The 18,992-nt window shown below is 42.0% G+C and overlaps 1 protein-coding gene across 1 annotated transcript in view; it reads right to left on the bottom strand.

Annotated features, from left to right (window-relative positions):
- Window positions 1–347: 347 nt before the first annotated feature.
- The window catches only part of BDNF (brain derived neurotrophic factor), a 19,539-nt gene continuing 894 nt past the window's right edge, over window positions 348–18,992 (bottom strand). Inside the window, exon 2 of the mRNA XM_085300885.1 lies at window positions 348–1,267. Coding sequence (XP_085157011.1) covers window positions 506–1,246 — 741 coding nt within the window. The 5' untranslated portion in view covers window positions 1,247–1,267 and the 3' untranslated portion in view covers window positions 348–505. The remainder of the gene's footprint in view (window positions 1,268–18,992) is intronic.

The raw sequence follows: 18,992 nt of genomic DNA, 5'->3' as shown, positions 1-18,992 counted from the left end.
TGACAACAGCACCTTGACATTGTTTTAATTCCAACGCTATCAGAAGTTAAAAGCAGTAAACAGATATAATACTAACAGGAATAAAGATACTTACTGTCTAAAATGTAAACGGAATGTTTTGGTTCAATTTTTTTTCCTGAAAGAGGACAGTTTATCATCAATTCACAATTGAAGCAGCATGCAATTTTATTTTTTTAAATTTTTTATATTTTCAATTCTTGGCAACGGCGACAAACCACAATGTTATTGAGGAATGTAATGCAGACTTTTGGGTTTTTTTTGTTTGATTTTTTTTTTGTTTTTTTTTTAAGTTGTGCGCAAATGACTTTTGTTCCCCTTCAGGTCATGGATATGTTCAATAAATAGATTGCGAAACCACTGTACTGTATAAACTTAGTTATACATGCAGTCCATAAAATTATTTTTTTACTGAATAATTTACCCTGTTATGTATATATACAAATAGATATTTTTGTCTCCATATAATCTATACAACATGAATCCACTATCTYCCCCTTTTAATGGTTAATGTACATACACAGGAAGTGTCTATTCTTATAAACCGCCAGCCAACTCTCTTTTTATTATCCATGGTGAGAGCTCGCACATAAGACTGGGTAGTTCGGCACTGGGAGTTCCAGTGCCTCTTGTCTATGCCCCTGCAACCCTCTTTCGTGTACCCCTTGGGGTTGCATTTGGTCTCATAGAAGTATTGCTTCAGTTGGCCTTTGGGTACTGGAACTTTTTCAAGGACTGTGACAGTCGCACCAGACATGTCCACTGCAGTCTTTTTCTCTGCCGCTGTTACCCACTCACTCGTACTGTCACATACGCTCAGTTCCCCTCGGCGAGCTGGGTCAGAGTGGCGCCGGACTCTCATGGACATATTTGCAGCATCCAAGTAGTTTTTGTACTCCTCAAGCAGGAAGAGCAGGGGGGGTTCCAAAGGCACTTGACTGCTCAGCATGACTCGCGATGTGTACAAGTCTGCATCCTTGTTTTCCTCGCTGGGCTGCATGTCCCGATCCTCATCTAGAAGCTCCTCTATGACATGTTCAAAAGTGTCTGCCAGCGACGTCAGTCCTCTTGAACCAGCATTGGGCCCGTTTAGGCTCTCCAGAGTCCCATGGGTCCGCAGACCTGGGTAAGCCAAGCTGCCTTGTCCCCTTACACTAGCTTCTTTCATCGGGGCAGCTTTCATGCAACTGAAGTATGAGATAACCATAGTAAGGAAAAGGATGGTCATCACTCTTCTCACTTGGTGGAACTGTTAAGGAGAAGAACAAGAGGAAAAAATATTTAACTTTCAAGGGACAAAGCAACAACAAATCCACCTAAGTTGTCATGAAACAATGTATTTTCTGCAGAGAGCCRTTTCATGCAGCCGCAACTCATTATCAGTGATAAAGCAGTCTTGTATGTACAAAGGTGTTCTTTGATTTCAAGTTTCAGATAAAGCATATGCCAAAAACTAAAAAATACTGATAATGGAGACTCAGCTTTCTCATATGCCTTCTGCAGTGAGTGTCACACTAGATACTCCATACACTCCCCATTTATTGACAGTTTACACCTATTTCRAGTAATAGCAAAAGCAATAGCAGCAAATGTGGCTATTTAGCAATGCAGCATTTCAGCAGTATGAGGCAGCTTCACACATGTGTTGTGCTACAAAGACCAGGAGCATTGCTGCTCCTGAAGGGCTGCCTGGAGCTGCTCCTGGTCAGCTACCCGTGGCCTGATCTGCCACCGATCAGGCGAGACCTCCCTCTSTAGTGCAAATGCAAATATTTGATTTTGAAAAATCTCTATGCCAGAAATATTTCATAGTTTTATCCCCACAAAACTGAACAGCACTGGGATAAATTGCATTTGTATTTTTGAAAGCAACTTTCCAAAGACAGGAAGAAGCCATACAATTCTCAGGTCCCAGCAGGTCAGTATCTTGTCTAAAAGTAGAAGGTATGGACACAAATACAGAAGAAAAAAAATGTTGCAGGACAGCACACTTTTAACCATACTAAATTTAAGCTGAAAAGATGGCTTRCATTACATGAATGCCAAGGAAAGGACTTCTAGATTACAGCAGTGATAAATAGCAAGGCTGAAATGACAGAACCACTGTACCATGTTTTCCCAAGGCCACACACTGCCTGTTCTCATGTAGGCAAAACATCTGTTTAAATCAAATTAGATCTCCACAGAGGTTCCTGCCTGAAGCACAGGGCCCAGCATGAGTGCCAGGAGCCAAACCAAGCAGCAGTCCTGTGCCATATTTCATACAGGAGTGGTTTGCCTTTCCTTCTCTCACCCTGCCCAAGGTCTGGAGCACATTACTGGCCATGCTTCAAGGCTCACAGCATGCTGAGCTCTATCCCCATTGAACACCCAGGAGGAGTGAAAAAATGGTATTAACACCCCCCCCCTCCCCAAATCTTGGAATTAACAGAACTCATTCCTATCAGCACTCAGATCAGTTTAACTTGTATGACTGTTCCCTCCCCTGTGTTTTGCTTGGTCTTTAAACATTGCAAGTTCCTCAGGGTAGAAATTGTTTCCTCCTGGAGTGTAGAGAACATGCTTCACATACTACTGTAACAAGAAACCCCTGAATCCTGCTGTAACCAAGAGCTAAACCTTAAGGCTGATCCCTAAGTGCTACTATTACATCTATCCAGTCCAGTTGTTATTTTTTTCCCCCTTCGATCCTGGCTCTCACCAGTTCTGCTTGCTAGAAAGCAATGGCATTGTTCACATTTTTGAAGCAGCAGCTAATGCTTGTTTCTGGGCTTTTGAAGTTCATTCGGAAGTACCTCATACTTGGCAGAACTCATTGGAGTAAATGCTATTTCTGATTGCCAACAGGGTGCTATGTGAAAAGCCTTACTTCATCTCCTGCAAATATGCTGTGGGAAACTAGTACTCTTAAGATTCAAACTTGAAAAGACAATCTATCATAAAACATAAAAGAAAATGCAGCATGTACTGAAAAGACATTACCCAAAATTTAGATCTCAAAATGTACTTAATGAAGGGTTCACAGGAAGAGGGGATTGTTTGGGGGGAGCAAGGTTGAGGTTTTGCCCCCCTCCCCCCCCTTTTTTTTTTGCTAAACAACATTCATTTTGGCCAAGAAATCTCTCCCCACTAGCACAGCTCTTCATTCATCCCTCCATCCTTCTTCCTGTTTAAAAGTTTATTGTGGCATGGACTTATTAGGATTAAACAAACCTGACATCTGTGACTCACAGGAACAGTGTTTGCTCTAACCATGCAGAACATTAATATTTTGCAGATTTCTTTCATCCTAGGATTTTTGAAATATTTTCCAGAGAATAATATCAGATTTCTCAGAGGGGAAGAAACAGAGACACTAGAGATGCTGAACAYAACAAGGAAGAAAGGCGCCACTCCCCCTTTATCAAAAAAGAAGAGACAAGAAGGAGAAAGGGTTGTTCAGCTGACATACAAAGACTGAGCCAGTGGAGCAGGCAAAAAAAAAATAAAAATCATGCACTCTATTCTGAAAATTATTTTACATACAACTTCAAACAAACAACATGCTTGCTGGGAGSAATGAACAGAACACAGATCTTCTGGCTCCTAATCAAGTTCCCATTATTTTTATTAGAGTACTGCCCAGAAGTCCCAGCCAATAAATATCTTGACTCCAGAGGACAGATTCTGAGCACACAGTACCCAAAAGGGCCAGTCCAAAAAAGGTACGATGCAACACAAGAGGCAGCAGAACAAGCACAAGACAGAAGAGCTCGCACACATCAGCTAAGCACAACACTTAGACACTGAACATTCTCAAACAGGTAGGTGAACGAAAGACAGAGCAGTTACTGGAACAAGCCACATCCTTATCACTGGGTTGTTTATTTATTGTGGTAGCAATAAACTTGAAGGAATTTGAAATTAGCAGAATAGCAGCTGTGCAACTTAACTTGTGTTGAAGACAGARGAAGAGCAAGTGTGCAGAGAAACCCACCAATTGACTCCAATAATCCCCAAGTTATCTCCTACCAAATGGTGGTGRGTCACCACATCTCACAGTATTTCATGTCTCATGTTAAATTAACCCTTCCTTGATCAGTTTAGCCCTCCACTTAGAAGGGGAAGTGCCTTCCTAAATTTGATCCATTTATATCCCATCCTATGACACCTGACCACCACTATTATCTGGGTTATCCAGAAAGAGAGCACAAATAAGACTCTAAAAACCGACTGCAATAACATGCTGATAAAGACGACCCCTCTTCCTCTCATTTGTTATCAACATAAGCATATGTCAAWTTAAGTTGTAGTAGTGCAGAACCGCTAGCAAGTGAACGGAAATAAAACATCTACTTATCTGTAAATGAGTCCCAGATTAAGCACAACTGTGTAAGTAGGATGTGAGAAGATTCTTCTGTGTAYGTTAACAATAACTTAAGCAATATACACAGTTCTTGTCATTGGCAGCAAAATTTTATCAAGTGAGTTAATATAAGGAAACAGTATTTTAGTATCTAGGAAGCCTCTTCGTTTTAGAGGTCACAGCAACTTCATAGTAGAAGCAGTTGTTCAAAGTCTGCTAGTCTGTTAATRTGTTATAGTGGAGTAAGACTTAAATCTCACTCCATGGGTAAAAACCCACAGCTCATTTTGAATTGACTCATGAAGGCATGGTTCTTAACTCACTTAATGAAGCAGGACTAATATCCCAGTGCAGTGCCAAAAAGGTCAGTGGAAACACTGGATGGCAGCTTTCAGTCCTTTCCCTCCTCCTCCCCAACTATCAAATATTCATTATATGGTAAAGATTAGAAATACTGCCTGCTCTGTTACACTAAACAGCCTGTAAACCCCAGGCACTAACAGACAGTGTACGCCCTTCGGATTATGAACCAGTCACTGTGACCCAGAGTGGAAACGGAATGGCAGAAAGCGGCATTTGTCCATTTCCCAACAAGCTGCTGAATGAGCTACCTTCTTTTTTCATACTGAAAATACCCAGTCATGAKGAGGCCTGGCATGGAGATGCCTGAACATTTCTGTGTACGCTCACAACCGATGTCAACCTGGTACACAGAGCAACAACCTCTAAGGGAGGCTCACCACAGCTCTTRGAACTTTAGCCAAAGTGAACTGCCCAAGAAAACCTGTTCTGAGCACATCAACACAACTGAMTGCCAGACATCATGGAGCAACCACGGCCACTTTTAGTTGGATGCACAACTAGAGGAAAAAAAAAACTGTTGGTTGATATAGCCTCACTCTGTAGTCCTGTAAGGTATCCACTCACTTCTCATGTGTGGGAGATTCAGATTTCTAATTCCCACCTTCCACAAAGACTACTAAAGGCTGTAGTTCTTCAGCAGTCCTTCTATTCAACTATGYCATCGTGCATACAGGATGTAAAACTAGTAAGACTTCTCTATGAAATGGAATATTGGTTCTGTTGCTGTCCTATGGACAGTTGCAGACAATGACTACCTACTTTAAAATTGATATACGCTATTTAAAACAAATACATACTAGCTTCACACAACTCCATCAGGTCACCACAAGATACGGTTGTCAGAAAAAAAAACATTTGAGTCCTGAATGCAGTCTATTCTCATAGCTGCAAGAACATYCTTCCTTCTTTATTGCAGCACAGCAAAGCAGAAGCCATAAAAAGAGGTCACCCATCATGGACCAGATCTCAGGAAGACATGACCTAGTTTGTACTTCAATAAAGTCCATAGAATCACAGCCAGAATAAGGCCATGTAATTGTGGCAGTAGTCTCCACTAATAGGAAGGAGGCTCGTTAAATGAAGGTCATGTCAATTATCTACAGCTAGTTTACATATGCAATCAATTACCTATCTGTACTATTTACTTCAATATTTGTATTTAATGAGAAGTCACTAGTTAATTGTTTTAGTTCATTATTTTTAGTTATTTTAAGCTGAAACATAACAGCTTAACAGCTTGTATTTCCAGCAGGGAAACCTGAGGAATAGCTGTGAACATGAACTTGCTCCTCTTCATCCTGATATTCGAGTGATACGGTTACGAAAGTAGAAATAACTTTCAGCAGTGAATAGATTCATAATGCTTTAATCTCCAGAAAGAAGTGTGCAGTGGAAGATAAAATTAGAAGCAAGGAGACTCATTTTCTGCCTTGCCATTTTCTAAGACCTTTATACAAAAGTTCAATTCACTAAATACTACTGAATGGCACAGGCATGAGTTTCTGCTCTACGCATCATTACCGGAGCGTGTGAACAGATACCAAAGTGGGATGCATGTCAGCACATGATTTGCAAAGACTAAATGTACTGAGAACAAATAGTATTAACCTTTAACACATGCATAACTGGATGTCTGACGCACTCTGGTTATCCTTAGGGCTATTTTTGCAGCAAAGTATATAATTAATTTTTATTACTGAAAATAAAGCAACCCCCACCACCAMCAACTATACATACACATGCACACCCACACCCAATTTGTATTCTTATAATTTCCTGCTTCATGTCAGGAAGAAGAAACACATTTTATTTTTATTCTCTCATGTTGGTTTTCCCTCAGGTAATAAAATCTTTCTAGCCATAATGCCAGAGACAGCAGAGACCAAGTCAGAACCATTTTAAAGACTAAGATAAATTGCAAGCAAATTTACAAGCAGTTTGTAAACTACAACTTTTAACGTGAGAAACTTTCTCTCACTTTATGTTGATGACTATTGCCTGTGGTACAGCCTCTGGGAAAAGCAARGAAACTCCAGCAATACTTATTGACTCTGGAGAAATACGCATCTGTTTATGCACCAAAAAGTTTGAGGGGTTCCCAGGTTTCACTGGCAGTCCCCCCCCCCCCCCCCCCCCCCAAAAAAAAAAATCACCACTCCCATTGCCTGGCGGAAAACAGCAAAGAAAATAATGACAAAGYGATAAGGCCACGACATTACATCTCTGATCTTTCACTGAATTACGTGTCAGATAGTCTCCTAGAAACTTTCTTTATACTTTTCTGGAGATTCAAAAAGCCACAGAAAGGGCACAYTGCAGCTCCAGAGCGGCTCCAATGTGTACAGACCAGACAGTCCCTTCATTACAAGCATGTCTGTGCTTAAATTTGCCAAGTACCGGACTACAAGGGATTCCCAGTAGGATTTCTTTCAGATGGATCTCAGACCCATTCTGCCCATATGAGAAAACAAGCAGGATCAGTTTTGGCACTATGTACAAGTGAGGGAATAGCAGGCCAGACTCACAGATGGTATCAGAGCTTTCAGAGACAACACCCATAGAAAAGAACAGATGTGCACTATTTTTATACTTTTATAATGGGAATTGRTTATTGCGCCAGTGACACACATACTGCTTTTCCAGCTGTTTGAGAGTACCCCTTGTGCGGGATGCTGCAAACTGCACTGTGATCACCGTCGTAAAAAAGGGAAAAGAAACCCAGCTCAAGAAGATACTTACATATGTCACTGTATATATCAAAACGTAATATGCTTTACCGTAACTTTTTTTGCCACAACTAGTTTCATGTAGAAACATCAAACTACATAGTGGAAGTCCCTCTCAAATCAAAAAGCTACCAGCAGGTTTAATTTTGCTTCTCAGGAGTATAATAGGTAGGGTAACATGCCATACTCTTAAAGCCATGCCAAAAATACTGTCCCGGGGAGATATGACTTCCAAGACCAAGTCCTAAGCATTAGCAAAATCCAATTTCTGAATATATTTCAGGTTTAKAAAACTGTATGCAGCTGTTTTAGAATATTCCTCATGACAAATTCATGTCATTACTATGTTCATTCAGAAGTAATATTATATGACCCTTCTGTGAAAATAAAGTTCACCTATGGAATAGGTTATCTGAAAAACACAACCACAAAAATCATTCCATGAAATATAGTTACTCAATGCCAAGGTATTATCCCAGTCCTCCACGAGAGTAGATAATTACAGTTCTCTGAAATCATCCACTTCAGTAGCCATACAGCTTTATATAATGTTAATTCAGCCTGAGCACCGAACATTAGCGCCGAACCTCAGACCTCCAAAGTGGCATCTGTGGTTTGTCTTCCATTTCGCTCTGGCTCTGCGGTATGAATACTGCGAAATACTGCGTTGCCTCATCACGGGACTAAGCTGTTCTGCCAAGTACACACATGAAGCTCCTACTGAAGGCAAGGATAATTGGCATCTGTGAGCAGGAACAGAACAGAGTGTGTCGCGTGCGAACTAGCATGAGCTGGAGCCTTAGCGCAGTGTCATGAGTCCAGCAGCCCTGTGACAACCCAGAATCTGCTGTACTACTTGAGCTTGGATCTGAAGAGTGCCTCTAAATTATTGAACAGCATGTAAAACATCCCACGCGCCCATCAGTTCTGCAAGTGGCAAGTTTCCTAGGACCTACAGGACATTATGCACTCAACAGAAACCTAAATGAAGCTTAGCCAAGGAGAACCAATGGTTAAAAAAGGCATTTATCACATGGATCTGTTACCCCTGGGTCAGGCAGGCAGGGCTTTCCCTAGAGTAAAGGATGAGTGCAATCCTTTTGGTGCAAGATACTTACCTTGGCCAAGACCCTGACTGTGGGTGGCGTTGCTGTGAGGGAATACCTTGCTTTTAGCCACAGCCAGTCCTCGAAAGGAACAAGATCAACAGCACATCGTGATGTGCATGAACCAGAAACTGGAAATGCCTGTTGTTATAGGCCTGACAGGTAGTAATAATATGCTTGCATTTGCCAATGGCGTTATCAGTCACCTTTTGGTTGCCCGCCCTCATGTGCCGCTTTCTCTCAACACATGCTCAGCCTAGTTCCTAGCATGGCTTCTCCGTGGAAGGACTTTCCATAAAGGGCAAGAGATAAAAGTTTACACTGAGGTATCGGAACAGCTTCTGGGAGTATTAAAGTCCAAAGCTACATGGGAACAACCAGATCAGAAGCAGAAATCTGTATGCCTGCAAAGCCACCACAATCTACATTAATGGAATAACGAAGAATTTCCATTAAGCAAGGATATAAACACTCCTTAGGAACCTAACCCATCTCTGTCACTGCTGCCTGCAGAATGCTGTTGCGACTGCCCTGCCCTAACAGCTGCTTTCTATCTCTGGAGATAACACTACTGTCAGAAAATTACATTAATACATTAACATAAATGTATTGAAAACACTTTGGCAAAAAGTGCTCTTTTCACCACTGATATTTTACTATGACAACACTGCATCACACTACAGATTTCAAAGTGGTTATCATTTTCATTTGTCTTTTTCAACATGGTTTCATGCTGAAACAAGGCTTTGGTGATTGCTCTGCTTGCTTCTCTGTCCCTTACCTCTTTCAAAAATTTGGGGACGAACTTCTACCAGCCTCAGCAGGTAGAAGAACTCAGATATGAGTTTCACAGACAACACCGTTTCCACAGCTGCATGAGAACGGGCACGCAGGCAGCAGACAGCTCCCCAGATTAGCACCCCTTCCACTCCCCACCACTCCCCGCAGTGCGGCAGGCATACTGCGGCCCTTTGGCAGCAGCTGCCGAGCCTGGAAGTATCAGGGCTTACCCACTTGCCACGTGCTGCATCGTTGCTCCGATTTTAGGAGTTTCATAGAGAATCAGGAGGTGTATCTGCCAAAGGTGCAAGCACTGGAGAACAAGCTGCATTAGTTGCACCACCCAAGGGACGAACATTTTAACAGAACGTAAAGAGAAAAACCTTCAACTTTGCAGGAAGAAGTACCTTATCAAACTCCTGCCTTACCCCGGATGTGTAATAGCGTGATTTCTTTTACAGAGGAACACTACACTGTGATTTCTGTGAACATGGCACGTGAACATGGCACGTTAGTCTCCCCTCCACACACCCCAGAAACTAAAAATGGGAAGTTGCGAGCCAGATAAATCTCATCCCTTTCACCAGCTGCAGTAACCACATGTGGCATCACAGGACACAGTTTCCACTAGGACCACTGGGGTTCATTGCCATAGCATATTTGAGTGGGTATAGTCACTGGCTGGTTTAAAACCATAGCGTGCTATTCACATTTATACCGTCTGGGCAGGTGGCCCAATATTTGTGTGGTCATGAAATGAGATGGGGCCAACACATGAACTGTCAAGCTAATAGCTGTATCRGAACAAACTGTGGCGGGTTTCAGTGAACCAGCTTCCTCACACCCAAAACTCCTTCGGGATATACGCATATTTGGTAATAAGTATACTCTCGAGAGGAAAGGGGATAAAAACAAACCCAAACAGGAAAAGGTTTGCTAGGTGTGCAGACTGGCTCCTCCCTTCCCCCAACTATATAAGCACAAGCAGCCCAGACATGCCTATAAACAGAAGATCGCAAAAATCCAGCCCAACACAATCCAACTCTCCTCTGTTCTGAACTTAGAGGTGTTTTGTTTCAGAGAACTACACACACATACAGACACACACACGTCCCCAACGGCAGAAAGTGGCTTTGCTGCCAATGTACAGCTCTCACTGCAAGAGCCCTTAAGCTCCCAATGGAAGGTTCATATATGCAATTTCAGTGATTAAATAAACATTTCTTTTTTAAAAAACTTCAATACCTGTCCCTTCCCATAAACAGATTCAACTGCCCTGCAGGGAAGGAGAGCCTCTCTTCAAATAGCTGAGGAGAAGGGAGGGGATAGGGGAAGTCGAGTGAGAAATGTAACATTACTCCATCAAAAACAACTAATCCTTCTCCCTCTCCCAAACCTCTACGCAGTATGATATATTATAGATCGCCTAGAAATCACTGTCCTATCAGAAATTAAAAGCAGAGATGTCTTTTCAGTGATAATGAGGTCCTGTAGCTCGGGGCAGGGAGGAGCGAATAAAAGTCACCAGAGCAGAGACCTGGTACTTATACTGCTGTGTGTCTCCATGCGTAGAACACTTCTTACGGAATATACCATCAAAGCTTGCAAAGAGCTTTGCAAACATTCAACCTCAGCATACTTGGGTGAAAGAGGAATTGTATTAGAAATCCCGTTTTCCTGATGGGTAGGCTGGAGCACATTAAGAGGTTTAAACAACTTACCTAAGACTGCACAGCAAGTCACTGCTGAATCAGGAAAAGACCCCCTCCCAAGCCGTCGCTTTAGCCACTACACAAAGCTGCCTTAACCATATGCATCATTCACATATTTTGTAAATCTCTCTATGATAACTTAGATGTCTAACCCAGAAAGAGGCAGGGCAGCTGATTAAAACCTTGGGGGTATTATTTTGAATACATATGCTAGCTCACTTCCATCTGTGTCGTTAATTAGTTCCTGACTGTAGGTTAAATGTAGGGCATGTTGTCACGAGCCTAAGGTGGGGTGGCAGGACCTCCTGCTATTGCCATATGGCTTTCTGTTTCTTCCTTCATTCTTCAGTTTTTAACATCATGCTTCCAATTTGTGGGCTCAATCATTATATAACAAAGAACAACACAAAAAGGAAAACTAGTGTTAAAATAGAAAGATTCTTCACTGTCAAAACCTCCAAGAAGTTTCACTGGGAATGCAACACAACTTCCTGTCTCATCCACAGGCTGCTTTCTCCCAGAGCAAGTTTGCTATGAAATTCAGGAAATAACTATTCCCATAGAGAACTACTACTGCACAAGTAGGTATTTGCCAGCCCTATAAACGCAGAACAGACAGCTTGCCAGGAACCAAGGGTCAGTCTTAATTTGTACAAAATGGAGAAGAACGAGGCTATGCCCACTCATGACATGGATGCTTGGCCCTTTGAGGGGATGAAGTCAGTGTAGCAGTACTCGGTCCTCATCCAAACGGTATAAAAAACTGGGYGGAAGTAAGACCAAGTTCTGTACACTGAATCGTGTTACCTCCACAGCTACATCTTTTTGTTRAAAAAAGAAGTATCTCAAGACTGTGCTAGAGAAAACTATAGGTGACACTCTGAAATATGCCTGGAAGTCACTAATTACAAAATATGCAGAGTATTGGCAATTCCTTTGCAGTCATTTTCTAGCAGGTACAGCTTGAACACTAACAGGTCTGGTGGTGCTTTGCAACTAAAGACTTGCTCCAAAACATTTAATGTAGAATAGACATCAAAGCTACTTATTGCATTTTCTAGATTTCATTGCCTAGCTGCTGTRCCATTAGCTAGAGGCAAGGGAACCTGCCTCTAGTATTTCTAAGCACAAAATTTTGCAACTTTCATAAGTAACATGAATCAGAGCAAGAAAAAAAAATCTATAGAAATATCCGTGTTGAACACATCTAATAAAAGAATCAGGTAATCCGACTTCATGCTCTAAGGTTTAGAGAATTCAYGATGTCCCATTTGGGTTTGTCACACTCAGAGGAAGACCTCTTTGGAGACCTGGACCTCTAACTCTTTTTTAATCTTATTTTCAGTATGTTTTAATGAAGATACGTGAAACTGACTCACTGATTCTTGTTAAATGCCCTTGCTCATCATCAGTGTTCCTGTTACTTTTGCTGTTGGAATGGCAGAAAAGTGAGGTACYATCAAGGCCAGCAGGAATTAATCACTGATAAAAAATAAAAAGAGAGAAAAGGACTTAAAATGAGTGTCCCAAGGAAGTCCGCTTTGTTTTGTTGTTTGTTTTGAATTCTGATGCCAATCATAATTTTTGAAGGCTAAAGCTGACTTTCAGACTTATGCTAAGTGTTACACTAAACTTATTCAGAGGACATTAAGAAGCACCTGCTTATCTTCTCACATCATTTAACTGGCAACAACCTGCATACACCATACCAGTACCCTGCTGCTTTAAGGACATGTGAAACATGCCTCTTCACCTACCTGTTTTTCAGAAAAAACAAAAACTGAGAAGTTCATATGTGCTTACTTCTAGTTTGGGTTCAACCTATTATAAAGGGCAGTTATGATGTTCAGCAGTGARTCCTTAGTGCACTACAGTTTCCTGGCACCAGTTGTGGTTAAGTTTCCTTTGCCAGTTTGAACTTGTTAGTGGCTTTGCCTCCCCTTTGGGCTCATACTGGTTTTCAGTTCAAATTCTATCAAACAGCATTTCCTTCTTGGCATTTATGGCTCAGTCAAACTGGATTATCAACTGAAAAGGAATGTAAATAGCAAGTGAAGATCCAAGTTCTAATGCAGGCAGCCAGCAGGCACAATTATTGAGAAATAACACGAAACAGGTCCTGTTGGTCATCCCAACAGTGCCCATACTGGCACTTCTGTAGTTTGGTGACAGCTATGACTAAGGGGAGGTTAGTTTACCTACTAACCCACCCCTTGAATAAAGTTTAGATTTCTTTTCATCTCAATATATCAAGTCCTGAACATTCATTCAGAGAGCCATGTCCACTGTAAAGAAAGGTAAACTAAACCATATGGATRCTCAGTGTTGTACCAAGTTCAGAAAGTAAATGGCGTAACTGACTAAAGAATCCAGAGATTATAACCTTTAATTCCCTGATCTAAGCAAAACTGCAATTCTCCAGGAACTGTTATGTTTAAAGAAGGCAGTGTTTTGATCATGTTAGATAAGGCACAACATGTGCTAGAGTTGGCAGAAGATTATGTTTAACTCTCATTTATAGATATATGTACTACAGGAGTCGGTAGAAAAGGATGCTAGCCTTGTTCTTAGAACTGTATCCTTCAATGCAGCAACATGCTCAGTCTTTTGCATGCAGAGCTAATAAAGAGCTTTTAGCAACACTTTACTGAAAACTTTTCCTAATGGGTTCTTTTGCCAGACTCTTCTTGCTATGCTACATGGCCATAAAGGACTATAAGCCCACCTGTAACCCAGCGCATACGCCGGAAGGGCAGAGACTGGATGGGAAACTCCAGGTGAACCAACGGTAGTTTTTAAAACACTGCTTTGGTACAACTGCTCTCCCCAGTCAACATAGTGTGGTACAAACAGTCTGCAGTTGCCTCTTTACTGGAATGGTAAATGYCTGTGTCACAGCTCCTCAGTTTCCCCACAAGAAAATTCAGGTCCCTCAGAAGCTATAAATTAAACACTTACCCTGATATACTTTGCACTGAGAGATCTAAAATACTTTAAGAAATTATCAAACATCATCTCCTAGAAAGATGCCCTGTATATGCAGTAGGCTAGTGACTTGGTACTTTCAAGGTTCGAGGAGATGCGAGTTCACAACTTCTGCTGGGTTTTAATTGTATTGTGTTTCTTATCCATTGTGCATTTTGAAAGCCATAAACTACCAGTTATTCTAAGAGCCCCAAAATGTACTGTTTCTACAAATGTCAGAGGAAATAACTGCACATAAGATTGAGTTCAGTGGTTAAAGATGGCACATCAATACCCTTTATAAGCTGTTCCTAATAAATTGAGAACAGTGCTTATTCTACTCTCTCAAGCGCAAGCTTTCCTCCACTATAGCCAAAAAATGATACACCAAATATATAAGTGAGAAGTTGCAGGTTCAAAACAAAGTTGCAGGTTCAAAACAAAACAGCAAATTATATCTTAAAGAGCCAGACTGAGTGGGAAAAAAAAAAAAAAAAAAAAAAAAAAACACGTTTATTCCATGTTGTTAGGTCTAGGGCAGCAACGAAATACCTACGCATCTAATTTAACCTCAGTACTGAATTTTGAATTTGGGAAAACCTTGGATCTAGTGAAACCACTCTAAATGCTGTTGTTTGAGTTGATACACAAAGAAAATCAGAATTTCTTCTGTTCCACCAAGCATCTATGAAAGGATGTCCCCTACCAAGTAGATTTCAATGAGTTAGAAAAACAAACAAACAAACAAAAATAAAAAACTTAAGAGACTGGTTTTTATATTGCAATTATTTGGTGCAAGCTTTGGACACTAAGTATCACCAACACCTGCAACAAACCAGGATAAATCTGACTTGCAAATATTTCCTTAGGTATAGCCTAAAGTTCTGTCAGTACATGATTTACTGAAAGTGATCCTTCTTGTTTACATCTTTAACCCACACATGGAAAATTGTGCAAAGATTAGTTACCTGCATCACCAGAATAGGATTCACAGGTACCACCTTAGTTACACCAAGCTATAAAAAGGGCGCCGGCTCCCACCCACAAAACTTGCTGCTGCCTAATAAAAACAGCCGGGATTAGCAGCCTCCGTCATTCTAATTGGCAAGAGTCACACACGCAAGACAGCGCGTTTGTACTGTGCATCTCTAGGTGGCAGTAGCTGCTCAGATTTTGAGGTATCAGGAGATGCTTATCTCAAATTTAGCAACCAGCTTTCCTCCCATCCTCCGCTCCTAATTTGAAATGTGACCCCCCCCATCCCCCACCTCTTCATAATTTATAGTAGTCTGAAGCTGAGTCACAAGGATTTCTCCATTTTCCTAATCAAGTACACAAGAAAAGAAGAAATGAACTGCCAAAGCATTGAGGTAATTTATAGTGTAGAGCACTGAAAGCTTCAAGTCGATCAAAGGACTCTGAGAAACAAATATAAGAACAATCATGCCTTCTGTTCCGTACAAATGCCACGGCCAGAAATAACTGTCCTAATTAACTGGTTTCAGAAAAAAATGACTTCTCCGAAAGAAGCAATGTTTTTAATGGGGAAAGTATACAACTGCTACAGCTTTATGACAGCTGTCACTGGGTCACGGGAATTCACTACATGGAGTTTCCTTTTGCTTTTTCTAGTTGTCCATGGTGTTCACCTTCAGACAGCTGTGTCCATTAGTGATGCCTCAACGACGTTGTAATGGGATGTTGCATCACCATTAAGGTAAGTGTTACCAGAGGATTACAATCGTGTCTAGTCAGGATCATTCTAGAGAATCCTATGTTTACAATTAATAAAGGGTAGAAACTGTGATTCAGTTAAATCCATAACACCCTCAGTATTTCAGACTTCAAACTAGATGTTAGCTATTACATTTGGGTGTAGCAGTTCAAGTCTGCCAGTCTACAGTCATCTGATAATTAGGTCCTGAGAGTTGGGGGGGGGGAGGGAAAGAAAAGAAAAAGAAAAGAAAAAACCCAACAAATATGATCCTGGCCCTACAGATCASCCACACTTTATGCATATGACTATTTGCCCTGTTGTCATAGATGCAACACTTAAACAGTGCTCCTTGTTTGTCCGATTAAAGTTTAGGCTTATAAACAACATGGCCAGCYTAAGGAGTACACAGATCATAAAATAATGACTATGAAACTGAAGTGTTTTTTCCTTTATTGTATATGTTAATATTTCCCACTCAAGTAGTATAAGGATTTATTCGGGTAAGACACAAGCTTAGGCACTGTACTAGAGTTGCGGGTATAGGAAGATCTGTTATTTATTATTTGCATTACTGTCAGTAACGCAGKGCTGCAGAGTCCTTGCCAGGGACGAAAACTGAACTAATAAGACGACAGACAAAACAGTCTCTACCCCAYGCAGCTTACAATCAGAAAGAAGAAAGATGGATAGAGGATATGGACAAGAGTAAGGTTTGTGAGCTGATGGACAGAGGGCACAGCTTGCCAGCGACCAGCCCCAGCCCAGCTTGCACGTGGGGCGGCTTGCTTAGCGCGCATCTCTACCGCTCCCTACCACCAGGGACAAAAGCACTGTTACTTCCCAGGTGGGACTGGAGACAGTACGTTATGGAGCTACTACTTCATTTAAGCAGTACACAAGAAGAGCCTAGCGTCAGTGCTTTAAAAGCTTCCTTTTAAAGGCTGTTCACAGCTAAGCATTACCAAGAATGCCAGTGTATGAACCGATCTCAAATGAGTTGAGTTTCCCAATTAAGCAGCAATTCAGCTATTTAGGAGGAACCAAGCACTCACAACATGTGCTTGAAAACAGGTCAAGACAAGTTAGTAATTAACCTATTAAAAGCATATATCCTCTTCTCAAGGCACGTCCACCAATTCACACAATGCCTAACATGAGATTTCTCACRTGGGCAGAAGACACATTCTTAGAACAACATTTCAGCCTTTTACACAAACCAGGAAGRCAAATATATGACATATTTATTTATTTTAATACCACCACACTTGTTCTAGCAGTGTGAGTTGTTTCTCATCTTTATTTGGGCTTCTGCACAGAAGTGATTACAGTCTTCTGCTCACAACTTCTTGTAGCCTGCTTTTATATTGCAACCTGGGAAAGAGCCACGAACAGAGCAAAACATGTAGCTCCTTACATTTTCTCATTGTAAGGGTAGAGGAACAGTAAAGAAAGTATTACAGACATTGCAAGGAGTTTTAACAGCAGCTAATTTCAGTTTGGCATTATCACCATATGCATAGCTTTAAACCTAACGCACTGCTCCTTATTTTCCTCTRTATCGTCACATTTTAATGAATCTTGACAATCCTGTGCATCTCAGCACGTTTTGTAGTATTCCTGCGTACTGTAGTACTCCTGTAGTACTACAACATAATGCTTTCTTAAAAGCACATTGCCAAAATTGAACTTGTTCAGTTTAGCCTCTCCTGAGATAAAAATCATTGCCCATTTTGCTCCAYTATTTCCCTTATTGTATCTGTATCATTCAGATAAAGTATTCTCGATCCTTCTGCGCTGGTCTACCCTAACTTTAGGGCCATACAATGCCAGGACCTGCGCGGGGGCAGCACCCTGCGCAGCGGGAGCAGGCCGAGGAGCAGCACCGTTTGCCTCCCCCTTCCCCGCGCACCAGGCTTGCTCACCCAGCTAGCGTCCCGCCACGCCAYGCGCATCCTGCTGTCACACCTGGGGCGGCCGCGACCTCTCCTCGCCTGCCGTGCCACCCTACACGCGGCCCGGGTGAAGGCAGYGCACCCCGTCTGCACGCTCACGGCCTGTCGCACCCCGGCCGCAGTCGGGCCGACGACAGCCGCCGGAGCCGGACCTCCACGCGAGCGCTCGCAGGAGGTCCTCCTGCGCCGCAAGGGCCGCCGCTGATTTCTGTTAGACCATCCAAAGGGCACTACCTGACACCGACGCGGGGAAGAGAAGCTGGCGCTGAATCGATACGACRACCTTTCAGTTTGGGATGGCGGGGTGCACGCACAAAGCAAACCCTCGSCTTGGGCGAGCAACCGCCAACTCAGGCCAACTTAGTTGGGTGAAAGCTGCTTACGTCTACGAGCAAGCGATTTGTCGTCTAGCCCTGTGCTTGTATCCGAATGTATAYGAAGACAACCATGAAATTCACTTAATGTACTTATCACACCATGAATTAAAGATTACATAAATACTTGCTCAAGAAAATGTATCACTAGGATAGATTCTTYGCATTCATTAAAACTGTGTTACTAGAAACATAAATAAGTAATGACTATTGATCTTTCAATAGTAATAACCTCAGAACAGCGAACTGCAACAAACTGAAAAGTACCTATTTTAACTGTAATGTACAAATCAAGACACTAATAGCATCTCTTACAGAAATAAAGAAAAAGATTGTGGCCTGCAACCGTAACACCTCATGCTTTTAATCTTATAAAAGTAATACAAGGAAAAAAAAAATCAGTGGGAAAGTGCAAGGCTTTCAAAACATTAATTAAACCCTTGGCCAACCAGCAAAATTCCCTGTCTCACGCCAATTTCTTTTTGGCTGGAGGATAAATGTTTTCCRTATCAGCAAGAAAGTAAAACAAACCAAGAACACCTAAGCTTTTCCCTCTCTCCTTCCTTCTCCCCAGTACATTAGGGAACACAAACATATCATTTGAACTTGCTCAAAAGCAAACAAAAAAAATTCCTCTTTAGAAAGCATCCCGCTCTCCGATTGCCCACAACGGTTCACGGAGGGCTTTCGCGCTCGCTCTTCAGCCGAACCCAGTAGACGCGGAGGACAAAGCCTTTATGGCACAGGAATTCCAGTTATGGTAACCAGCATGTTTTAAATTCCAGGAAAGGTTACATTTCAACAAGTGTCTCTTTCCATGCACGTCTCGCACCTCCCCGGCGGCGCGGTGCGCGGCCCCACGGAGCACGGGGCGAACACGCGCGGCGCGGCCCTGCTGCGCGCTGCCCCCGCTCAAGCCCAGCGGCGGGCGACAC

The sequence above is a fragment of the Rhea americana genome, unplaced genomic scaffold (assembly GCF_003343005.1).
Source record: "Rhea americana isolate MKP2758 unplaced genomic scaffold, rheAme1 scaffold_17, whole genome shotgun sequence".
In the NCBI taxonomy this organism is placed as follows: domain Eukaryota; kingdom Metazoa; phylum Chordata; class Aves; order Rheiformes; family Rheidae; genus Rhea; species Rhea americana.
The sequence above is the reverse complement of the archived record's forward strand: the minus strand, read 5'-3'. Positions and strand labels throughout refer to the sequence as shown.